At 35.2% G+C, this 11,804-nt stretch overlaps 1 protein-coding gene across 1 annotated transcript; it reads right to left on the reverse strand.

Moving 5' to 3' along the window:
• Nucleotides 1–9,305: 9,305 nt before the first annotated feature.
• LOC109341646 (subtilisin-like protease SBT4.4) lies at nt 9,306–11,480 on the reverse strand. The gene has a single exon (XM_019579590.1). The coding sequence runs from the start codon at nt 11,478–11,480 to the stop codon at nt 9,306–9,308; it is 2,175 nt and encodes a 724-aa protein (XP_019435135.1).
• Between the last annotated feature and the right edge of the window lie 324 nt (nt 11,481–11,804).

Genomic DNA, 11,804 nt, shown 5'->3' on the forward strand with positions numbered 1-11,804 from the left:
GAAAAAGATTGAGTGTGTACCAATTTGATCCATGATTCGAAGATAGCGAATGTAAGTTTAAAATTAGTTTGGACTAATTTGACTCACATTTTATATCTTTTGGGGAACATTTTGGGTTTTCCAATTTTTTCAGGAATCAAATTGATATACATAATTTTTTTAGGGACTAGTCTTTACTCTTTTTGTTTTGTTTTGTTTTTTATGGAACTGGACAGACTCCTTTTAATTTTGTGTTGAATAATTTGAAACTTGTTGAACATGGCTGAAAATGTTAGGTTTTATGTGTTATTATGTTGTCAACTGTCAAGTGATTGGCTTGATATGGAATAACTATTGCAATGAAGTGTTTTATTATGATGTGTAGGAATTGTAGAATTGAGGAAGTGTTTGAGATTAAGCGTGTGCCACCAAATTATGGTGGATTTGGATTTTAGAAATTAGACTTGTGTGTTTTTGGATCAATTTCAGTGCATGTTTCTTGTCATCCCAACTCAGATTGGTGTTGCACATTCTTTTGGAACTTATAATTTCATACAATTAAGTTTTTAAGCAATAAAGTTTTGTATAACATGATTTTATATTGATATTATTTGTTTTAAACCACAAATGTCTATTTAAAACTATTTACACCTAAATGTCTATTTACACTCCTAAATGTGCCAGTGATTGGCCTGCTATGTAAAACTATTGCAAATGTATTATCTGATGAGTAGAAATGTATACTTGCCAATGTTGGCTGGCTCAAAGGTCTTGATTTGATTCGGGGTTTGTATGACATGCCCCGATTCCCTCCTAAACCTTTCAGTACAAAGACAAAAAGAAGTGTAGAATCATTTTGCAGGTGAAGGAATTTGTGAATTTCAACTTATGGAAACATTCATTTGTTCCGTGAGGTTGAGGGGGTAATTAGAGTCTGTGATTAGTTACTCAAGTAAACGTATCAAGTATCGTCTATTTGTTATCAACCACTCTTCTGGTTTATCACGTAATGTATATTCACGGGGATCCTAAATTCTAGTTTTACATATTTGGCATTTGCTGTGATATTTGGTTCATTGTTTTTCTGAAAAAGGGTAGAAGGCACATATTTAGCCTAATGCAGTAATATGAATAAAACAGATTATCCAGTACCTTGAAATTACAAAGAAAAGAAGTAGCCAAAAATATATACATATTTTTGCCACAGGTTCAAACCCTAAATTCTTCTCTAAGAGAAGCATCCAAATGGTTTCCCACTGCAATGCATCCAAAGTTTCATATTAGTTTTAGAAGTTTAAGGTTGCAAATGGTTTTGAAGAACTCAAGTGTTGGAGTGTGTAAATTTGAGCCCAATTTCACGATTAGATAGATGGTTTCTTGTTTCAAGTGATTGATCATTTGATGATGTATGTGGTGTTTAAAATCCTTCTATTTGAGGTTTTGTTTAGGAGTGTGATTTTAGAGGGGAAAAGAAGAGATGATTTTGAAAAATCTATCCCTGTTTGGGAGTTGGGATGAAGGAGAGGAGAATGTTTTGAAGGGTTTTTGGAGCCCTCTAAAACCCTCCATATATCTATTTCATAGTTCCCTCAATTTGAGGTTTTTTTAGAAACAAAATGTCAAAATACCTAAATACTTTTAGTATAATTATATAATTGCATTATTGTTCATTTCTCATTGTAGCCTTTCCTTAATGTTTAAAGTGTTATTTAATGAACATAGTAATGAGTAAAAGCTTAAGAGGGCGATTGCTTAGATAATGGTTCAAATCCTGGAAACAACATCTCTGCTTGTGGAAGCAAGCTTGTGTATATCAGTCCTTCCAAGCTTCCACCAAGTGTGAGCCTTGTGCACTAGTCCGTCCTTTTGGTAATGAGTAAAAGCTTGAATAATTACTAAGAAGGAAGGGTGACATAATATCCTTTGAAGTACCCAGAAGATAGTTATCAATGTGTATTTTTTAGATAAAGTCACTAACATTGTAATGGAGTGAGTTTGAGCTTGGACCTGGTTTTGCTGCTACCCTATCCATACTTAATTTGGGTTCCACTCTTTTTTTTCCCAATGAAAGGAATTTGTCTTAAATACTTGATCTGCTTTTATTGTTTTATGGATGTTCGTGTCATATTATTTAGGTTTTCTTAATCATAGGAAATGATCCTCTACCAGTATATATGCTCTCTTGATTCACATTGTTACTTTTAAATTATGAAATATTTAGGCATATAAATTCAAAATAATCTGAGAAAGTAAAAGAAACAGAAATATAATATAACCAAGATTTGTTTTATCAAGGGATAATAAACTAGCAGCTTTAGCAATAAGAGATTTAACTATTTTAGGAAACTACAAAATTTTGTAATAAAAAGTTGGGTTGATTTTTGTGTGTCTGAAACTCATGTAGACCTTTAAGAGTGTGTCATGTAAACAACAGAAGACCAATAATTTATAAGACACCGAATAAAACTAGGGTGATTTTGGCTAATACGTGTGGATTAAAAATTGATTAACATAATAAAATTGTATTTATATATTTACTGTTTGTATTAACATGAAGGATGTGCTATGGATATAAATTTTTTTATATTATTATTGCATAAGTTTCTCTCTCTTTATTTATCTATTAAAAACCATTTATTTTCTCACTCACATGTCTCCTATTTCTCTTAAAACCAATAACTCATGCTACAAAGGAAGGAAATTGTTCTTACTCAACAAATAAACCCACAAGACAGATGCTTCAAAAGACCAATCTCTAAGTTCAAAATGGGCCCAAGATCTAGACTGCCACATAGAGCCCTGAAAACATCCAAATATGGCAAACATAGAGCTGTGGTATTTTGTGATAGACAATTCTCCTTTTCCATTGATTGATGTTGGTCATTTAGTTTTTCCTCTATGCCACTTATTGCCAAAATGATGGAGTTTAAGAAAATTTCCTGAAGTTGAGGGCTCCAACCTTGGTTGTATGAATCAAGGAGCTCCTCCACAGAACTATTTTTGATTGTGCAAGAAAACAGGGTGCCAATCCAATTCCAAATTTGAGCAGCCAGAGGACATGAAAGAAAAAGATGATTAGACGACTCATAGGTGGACTTGCAGATGCTACACCAAGAAACAATATGGCAACCTCTTCTTTGCAGGTTGTCATCAGTAGGCAATCTTTGATGAATCCATCTCCAAATAAGCTTAAACCATTTTTGCTTCATGCCTGTTGGATTGCAATGTAGATAGGCTTGTTTGGAGGTGAGAATGCCATCACAAGTATGCTGCCAAACTATTCTATCATGAGAGTTGGTTCTGCAAGTTTTTGTAATCTGATTTGCTATTTCAGGATGCAAATTCTTAATGGAATTCGGAATTACCCAGTAGTTATCCTCAATGAAGTCAGAGACCTTGGTCTGAAGGCTTGAATGCCACTCTTCAGGGATTTGCAGAGAATGAATAAGAGGAGCACCTAACCAATTGTCCTTCCAAAAATTAGTCTTTTTACCATCCCCTATTAGACATAAAGAATTGTTCTGCATTATGGCCCAATTCTGCTTAATACCATGCCAGATTGAAGATTTAAAGTATCTTGTTACTTGGTTAAAGTGAGATCCAAATCTCTCTCTATAAAAGTAGGCCCAATCTTGACTTGAGGAAAGCATCAACCAAGATAATCTAAGAAGGCTAGCTTTATTATCATTTTCACAGATCTTAATCCCAGACCTCCCTTAACAGTTGTTGTGCAAATTCTCAACCAGTTTACAGTGCATAATTTCCTGACCTCACAATCTCCAGCCCAGATAAAATTCCTGATTTTCCTATCAAAATCCTTGATGAGTTGGGCAGGCCAAGCATAAAAGTGGAAGGAGTAAGCCAACATACCATGTATCACAGATTTGACAAGCTCCACTCTACTCATTATAGAAAGGCAAGAACCTTTCCGTTTAGATAGTTTTTGCACCATTCTATCTGCTATAGATTGCAGATGAATTCTCCTCGGTTTCCCTTTAAAAAAAGGAATACCAAGATATATGAAAGGCAAGAGACCATGTGAGAAGCCCAAATAAGAGGATAACAAAGCCACTTTCCTAGGAGAATTGTTAGATGTATAGAACATGCATTTGGAAGCATTGATGTGTTGACTCGAACAAGCAGCATAATCAGAGATTATATGATTAAGGCACATAATTTCTCTCTTGATGCCTTTACAAAAGATGAGAATGTCATCAGCATACAACACATGGTTAGGAGTTTGCATCCTTCTAGAACTAGAAGTAGAACTAATTTTACCCCCAGCCACCAAATTTCCTAACCCTCTACTGAACACATCTTCAACAATACAAAACAACAAAGGAGATAAAGGATCACCTTGTCTCACTCCCCTCTTACAGCTGAAAAAACTAACCTTCTGCCTATTGATACTGATAGAAAGCCTAGCAGATTGCAAGATCACCTCAATCCATTTGATGAGTTGTTGGTTGAAACCAAAAGTCTTTAAACTTTTGACGAGAAAATCCCGATCTAAAGTGTCAAAAACTTTCTTGATATCCAACTTAACTATCATATTACCACCAAAAATTTTGTGATCCAAAAGATTTGTTGCTTCTGATGCAAGACAAACACAGTCCATTATGTGTCTATCCTTTAAGAATCCTCTTTGCGGTGGAGAGATGATTTTAACAATAATTTTGGCAAGTCTATCAACAATTACTTTTGTTATGATTTTGAATTGACAATTAGCTAAAGCAATAGGTCTGAAGTCTTCAATTTTGTTAGCACCAGGGAATTTAGGGATAAGGATGATAGTATTGGAATTCATGTTAGGCAGAAGCCAACCTTGAGAGAAAAACTGAAGAACAGAGTTGCAAACATCTACCCCTACAATATCCCAATAAGTTTGATAGAAACATGCACCAAATCCATCAGGACCAGGAGCACCTTCACTTTTCATAGCAAAGACAACATTCTTGATTTTATCCATAGAAGGCTTAGTGGTGATCATTGTATTATCAGCTTGAGAAACCAAAGAAGGAATAGTAGATTGAATCAAATTAGAAGTCAAGGTGATATTATCAGTTGCAAATAGATCCTGGAAATAATGCAACACATGCCTACCAATGTCATCATTATTTGTAAGAACTGTGTCCCCATCGTTAAGTAAGTTCAAAGAATTGGTGCTTTGCCTTATGTTTGTGATTTTATGAAAAAATCAGTATTCCTATCACCATTGACATGCCAATCACATCTAGTTTTTTCTTTTCAGAATAATTCCTCCATATTAAGAGCCTGCATAAGACTTTTTTGGGCCTCTTCCTCTTGAATTCTAATCTCCTCATCCTCCTAATTAGCAGCATTCTGGATGGTCTCCACAACTTGCAAAACCTTCTTAACATTGACATGAATGTTGCCAAAGATGTTAACATTCCAACATTTAAGCTCTTTATTAAGCAACTTGAGCTTTTGAGACAAGATGAACATAGGACAATCAACAATTGTAGTGTTCCAAGTATCAGCTATTACTCTTTTGCAATCCATATGAGAAAACCACCTTCTGTGAAACTTGAAAGATTGAATCCTTTTTTGAGTCTGCAAATCAGAACAGAGCATTATTGGATGATGATCAGAGGAGACTCTTGGCAAAGTGCAACAAGATGTTTGTGATCAGAAATTAAGCCACTCCTCATTACAAAGACTTTTATCAAGTTTTTTCTCAGTGAGAGCCACACTTCTTTTCCTATTAGACCAAGTGAAAGTCTGGCCAGAAGTGTTCAGATGGACAAGCTCTGAGCTATCAGAAAAAGCTTTAAATTCCTCTGAGGGGAGTCTAGATGGCAATCTTGCCCCTTTGCACTCGTGAGCTCCAAGAACCACATTAAAGTCACCAATACAACACCAAGGACCAGGATTGGCTTGAATTAGAGAATTAATATCCAACCAAAGAGCTCTTCTTTGTATGTAATTAGTGTGAGCATAAACTGCACTAATATTGAAAACATATCCCTCAAGGTTGATTGTCATAACAATCTGTTGAGAATTATTAGAAATGACCACAGGGTTTAGCCCAATTTTGCAAATTCCCAAAAGGTTTGGCATTAAATTATTTCTCACATTAACTGCAAAATAAATCAGATGAAGATCCCTTCGGAACTTCTTGTTTATTGAGTTTATATTGATTAAGGGCTCAACAAGGAACAAAAGATTCGGCTTATGACTAAGACATAACTGCTTAATGACCAACCTTGTGGGGAGGTTGCCCAATCCTCTACAATTCCAGAAGATGATCTTCATTGAACACTTTTAGCATGCCCACCCCTACGGGTGAAGTGAATTCTGTCTTGGCTACCTTTCCTTCTCAGTTTTTTCTTTTGAGCTCTACTTATAACAAGTGTGAAGGCTCTTTCTTTAACCTGATCTTCCTCATCAGTTTCCTCCTCACCCCATAATCTGCCAACTATTCTCATATCATTGGCTGCTGTAGAGTTAGCAATGTCACCAGTTTCTTTTACTATAAAATCTTCATCTAATTCGAAATGAGGATTATTATTCACCTTCTGCTTAGAAGACTCAGACGAAGCTTCATGCACGACTTCCATATTGGTATTGTTTCTCAAGACTGGAGTATCCTCCACTCTTTCCAAATTTTGCAGATTGGCATCTTCCCTGTTGTTAATGTCCAAATCTATAATCAAATCATTAACCTTAACCTGATCAGGGATTGAGGGTTTCTGATTATTTTGTTCAGGTTTTGCTGGTTCATCACTAGCCGATTTCTTGGGCACTCTCCTACATTGATACATTGTATGACCAATTGTATTGCATCTTGTGCAGATTTGTGGTAAATTTTCATACTCAATACCCACGAAAAAGGTAAATCCTTATCTTTCAACCAATATTTGGTCAGGTAGATCCGCTTTGAGATCTATCTCCACCAAAACCTTTGCAAAGTGTCCAAAGGTTCTATTGCTTGTTGCACCATCCAGAGAAATAGATGTACCAATTCCTCTAGCGATGGAGAAAATTATTTTTGGGCTCCAATACTCTTGGGGTAACCTAGTAATCCTTATCCAACTCTGTGAGTGTGTTTGTTTTTGGATGTTTGGATTGAAATCCGGGGTCCAGAGGAACAATCTTAAAATACCAGGTTTGAGATTCCAAGTGCCTATGGAACAAATCTTCCTCAAGTCCTCCAAGGATGAGAAGGAGAACTCATAAAAGCCTTTTCCTAGTGAGAGCATACTCCAGTTGCCTATCCCACAAAGAGCTAAGTTTGTCTTTCAGCTCCATGAACTTCAATGAAGTATCTCCCTTTTAGAAGATGATTCTGCCATGTAAGTGCGATTTGCATCTTTGCAAGTCGGCTTGATATCCAACCTCCGGTATTTTGATGGCCACCGCATCTCCCTTGATGCAAGGGTGGGGAAGTTGTGACAAAGCTATATCATAGGTTTGACCCAAGGCTTGAGCAAACGTTTTCTTCATGGAGGGCGGTTCCTTTCCTTCTCCCTCGATTCCAGACTTATGTTGCTTAGCTCCATCCAAAAAGCTCCAAGGGATGAAATCTGTTGGCATGATGTATTAGTATCTCCAAGAATGTTGGAAGAAAAGTTCAAAACCCTAGCAGAGCCGGTGATATCGAACCAGATATTTACCTTTCATCTATTAAGAAAGTGATCCAGTTAACACAAAAAATAAATAAAGAGTCACACACACAAAGTTATCATATGCTAATCCATCACATGTCCAATGATCTCGATGAGAACATCCTCATGAATTTAAATTGTTACTTAATCTTTCACAAGCAATTGCCACTTTCATTAGAAAAAACATTACCTTACCGAGTGATGTTGAAATCACAATAAAAAACGTAAACAATCACACTAGAGTAACATAAAGAAAGGGTATATGGTCTTTTTTTTTGTAACACCCGAGTTCTGATATGCGACCTCCCAGACCTATGAATATATTGAGTGTATCACTCACAAGCTTAAATACCTCTGCAGTAATGGTAGCGACTCATGGGAATAGTGACTATTTATCTCTGAGGTAATGGGTTCAAGTCGCGGAAGGTTTTCCTTTGTGGGGAATAAAATACTGCAGGAGATATTTAAGCTTGTGGGTGAGACGCTCAGTATATTCATGAGAGTCTGAGAGATCGCATGCCAGAATTGAGGTGTTACAAATGAACCTAAAGTAAAACAATAGAGTATACTAAAATCACTATAAGCATGATTTATAAAAATAAACATATTGATAAAATAAAACAAAAAATAAAAATATTTAATTAAAAAAGTAAAAATGGACCCCTTATTATCGCGGATCCTGAGCGGTCACACCTGTGGCACCTGCTTAAGGCTGACGCTGGATTAAAGACACCAGACTAACCTTCTTCTTGTGCCGATATCTATCATTTTTGCCCCAACGTCCATTGCTCAAGGACATGAGTGGCAATAAATTAGGGTTTGTTTGGGATATATTTTTCTTTTTTTAGTTGGTGTTGTTAAATAAAGCCTTCACCAAAATGAGTTGGTAAAATAATAATAAATATAGTGACACAAGCTAAGGGAGGATAGTGTTATGAGATTATCACGTGGGAACTAGGAAGTATTGAAGGACTAATTGATTGAGGTAACGCTTCCTACCAATAAGTGCTGAATTTCCTTCTCAGCTCACATCACTCGCGTTTGCAGTATAGGCTTAAAGCTTTTGGGCCAGAATAAAAGAATCCCAATAGGTAAATCCCAACTTTTAATTTTATTTATTACATTTCATTTTATTTATTTATTAATTATATATGGTGTGTTTGGTTTGACCAAACAATTTAAGACCTTTACCCAAAACCTCTTTTACCCTCTCTTTGATAGAGGAGAAAGAGTAAAGAAAGGAAATCGGCAAGAAAAATAGATGAGAAATGAAGAATCTCTTATATTTAGTTTAAATAGAATAAGATAAGAGAGAAATAAATAGTAGATAGAACAAATTTTAATGTTATAATCCTTAAAATTTTAATTAGGAATAAAACACCTTTTCACATTCTAGAGATATTATCATCTTTCAAAAATTTATATTTCCATTTTATCATTTTCTTTATTTTCTCTTTCTATTCTAGCAAATAATACAAAATGTCTACTCTATTTCTCACACATTTCTTTCTCAACACTTTGTTTTCTCATTTTCTACTTTTCAACCAAGCAAAGCATTAATTTGATGTCTTACTTGAATATCATAACGTTTCTAATAGTTATGTTTGTTGTGAGCTTTACTTGAACAATTTATAAAGCAATATACTAGAATTTAATAGCAAATTGCCAAATTTTATTACATAAACTTCTTTATAATATCTAATTAGAAACATGTATAACAATTGGACTCCTTACATTGTGGATGCCATCTGACCATACCAATGATGAAGTGAACACATTTTGTTCAAGTATTTTACTACTAGTGATAGTGACGACAAAAGACTGCTTCTCATGAAGTGATTTGAACGATAGAGTCTCAGGTACTACTGAAATTTTGATTCTTGAATTTGGTAAAATTGTTGCCTTATAGGTTGAGTTTGCTAGGCCAACATTTGTGACTGTTCTTTTAAACTCAATGGTAAAAGATGTCATTGAATCAACATCAACAGCAAGAATAGGATAATTTAGATTTCTCACCATGGATCTATGAACAACATTGGAACAAGCATTATTTTTTCCAGAGATTAATTTTACCTTTTCACTATTATAACCCAAGTTGCAAAGCATTTGTATATAATCATCCAAGGAAATGTCATAGATAAGTCCAGGATGAACTGCTGAAATAGGACTGACATGACCAGATCCATAAGCATATTCACCAACTTCATCCTTGGAACCCTTCATAGGTTTTGCTGAAGTCATAAGAGCAGATTTGATGGCAGCTGGTGACCAATCCAAATAAAATGTTTTCAAATATGCAGCTATTCCAGCAACATGGGGGCATGACATGGATGTCCCTGATAGTATGCTATATTTTGTAGATCTTTTATCTAATATTTTTCTTGAAGGAGAAGCATCTGGTGAAAATGAAGCTAAGATATCCACTCCTGGAGCACTTATATCTGGTTTCAAAATTTCTGAAACAATTATATTTGGCCCACGTGAAGAAAAATTAGCTACCATAGGAGCATTGGAGTCTTTAATTGTCTCACTCTTTAGTATTTCAGCTTTTGGAATATTTGTTGAATTCATGTATGATTTCAATTGTTCATACTCAATGGAAGATAACATCAATGAAGGTAATGGAGTGACAAAGTTTGATCCACTATTTCTATCTTCTTCTATGATTGATCCAATTGGGTACCCACCATAATAATTAGGATTATTGTTGTTTCCACATAAGACTATCTTTCCATTCACCAAATGGCTATCTAAACATTGACATATATTAGCATTATCTTTTAAACATTTTTCTGAATCACCATTTTTCTGAGCAATGGGAAACTTTGTTCCATTTGATGAGAAAGAATTAATTGATCGACCTATTAGTGTTTTTTCATTGCCTAGAATTACCTTGTCAATGAATCTTCGGTCTATTGTACTTGCAGCTACAGTAAGCATCCATGGTGATACACTCGAAACAGTGCTTAAAACTGGACCACTATTGCCTGCAGCATTCACTGTTAGTGTCCCTCTTGCCATAGCATGAAATGAACCAATTGCAATAGGATCTTCATCAAATGGAAGTGCGCTAGAACCTCCTAATGAAACTGAAAGCAAGCTTACGCCATCAGCTATGGCATCATCGAAAGCGGCCAAGATAGCATCATAAGTACATCCTAATTCACCACATACTTTATATGCAGCAATTCTTGCTGATGGAACTCCCCCTCTTGCAATACCTTGTGCAAGTCCATAAAAGCTTGCACTAGGAACATAGTTTCCAGCAGCTGTTGATGCTGTATGTGTTCCATGTCCATCAATATCTCTAGCAGACTCATCTAAATAAAATCTCGCTCCAATAATCTTCTTATTGCAAGTAAAGTTCTTACCACCAGCACAAGTACCCTTCCAATATTTGGGAATAGGACCAAAATCTTGATCACTAAAACTATCAGATTCTGGCCATATACCAGTGTCAATAACTCCAACAATAACATCACTCTCTATAGCGCTACTTCGTTTGACTAACTCGGGAAATCCAATGAAATCCCATGATCGAGTTGTGTGTAATTGGAGATTTTTGTTTGGAAAAACTGAGACTACACCTTCCATCTGAGAAAGCTTTTCCTTTTGTTGATTAGTGAGCATTGCAGCAAACCCATTGAAACTTCTATTGTAACTACGGATTAAGGAATTTGTTGCATCATTACCATCAAAGACTTGTTGCATAATGCTTAAATGGTTAGAGGTTGGAGAATATTGTGTCTTAGGAAGTGAGCCCATATACACAATATGAAGTTTTGGATTATCATCCCTAGCATAACACTTTTGAAAAAATGTGCAGACCAAAATGAAAGAGACACAAAAGAAAATGGAACTACGATGGGCCATTGTTCAAGTTTAATGATTGAGAATAAATGATACTATATATATAGATGAGTGATCTGTTTACACCCAAGTTAAGTTACATTAGTGTTAACTTCACTTGAGCGTAAACAGAGAATGAGGATCACCTGTACCACTTTTTCATGTCTCGTGTTGTCCCAATCCAATTGGAAGTTGTCATCTATTTAAAAAGAAAAATCATAAAAAATATAAAGTAATTTTTTTATATTATTTAGTGGGATTTGATTGATTTAGTACATGAGGATAATATTTTTTTGGAATAGAGGATCCTCTTTAGTAAACAAATCTATGCTTATATATATATATATA

Source organism: Lupinus angustifolius, unplaced genomic scaffold (genome assembly GCF_001865875.1).
Source record: "Lupinus angustifolius cultivar Tanjil unplaced genomic scaffold, LupAngTanjil_v1.0 Scaffold_553, whole genome shotgun sequence".
Lineage (NCBI taxonomy): Eukaryota > Viridiplantae > Streptophyta > Magnoliopsida > Fabales > Fabaceae > Lupinus > Lupinus angustifolius.

What these genes read in the sequence shown, in the direction of transcription:
- LOC109341646 (XM_019579590.1), bottom strand. Translation starts at nt 11,480, where the DNA reads ATGGCCCATCGTAGTTCCATTTTCTTTTGTGTCTCTTTCATTTTGGTC.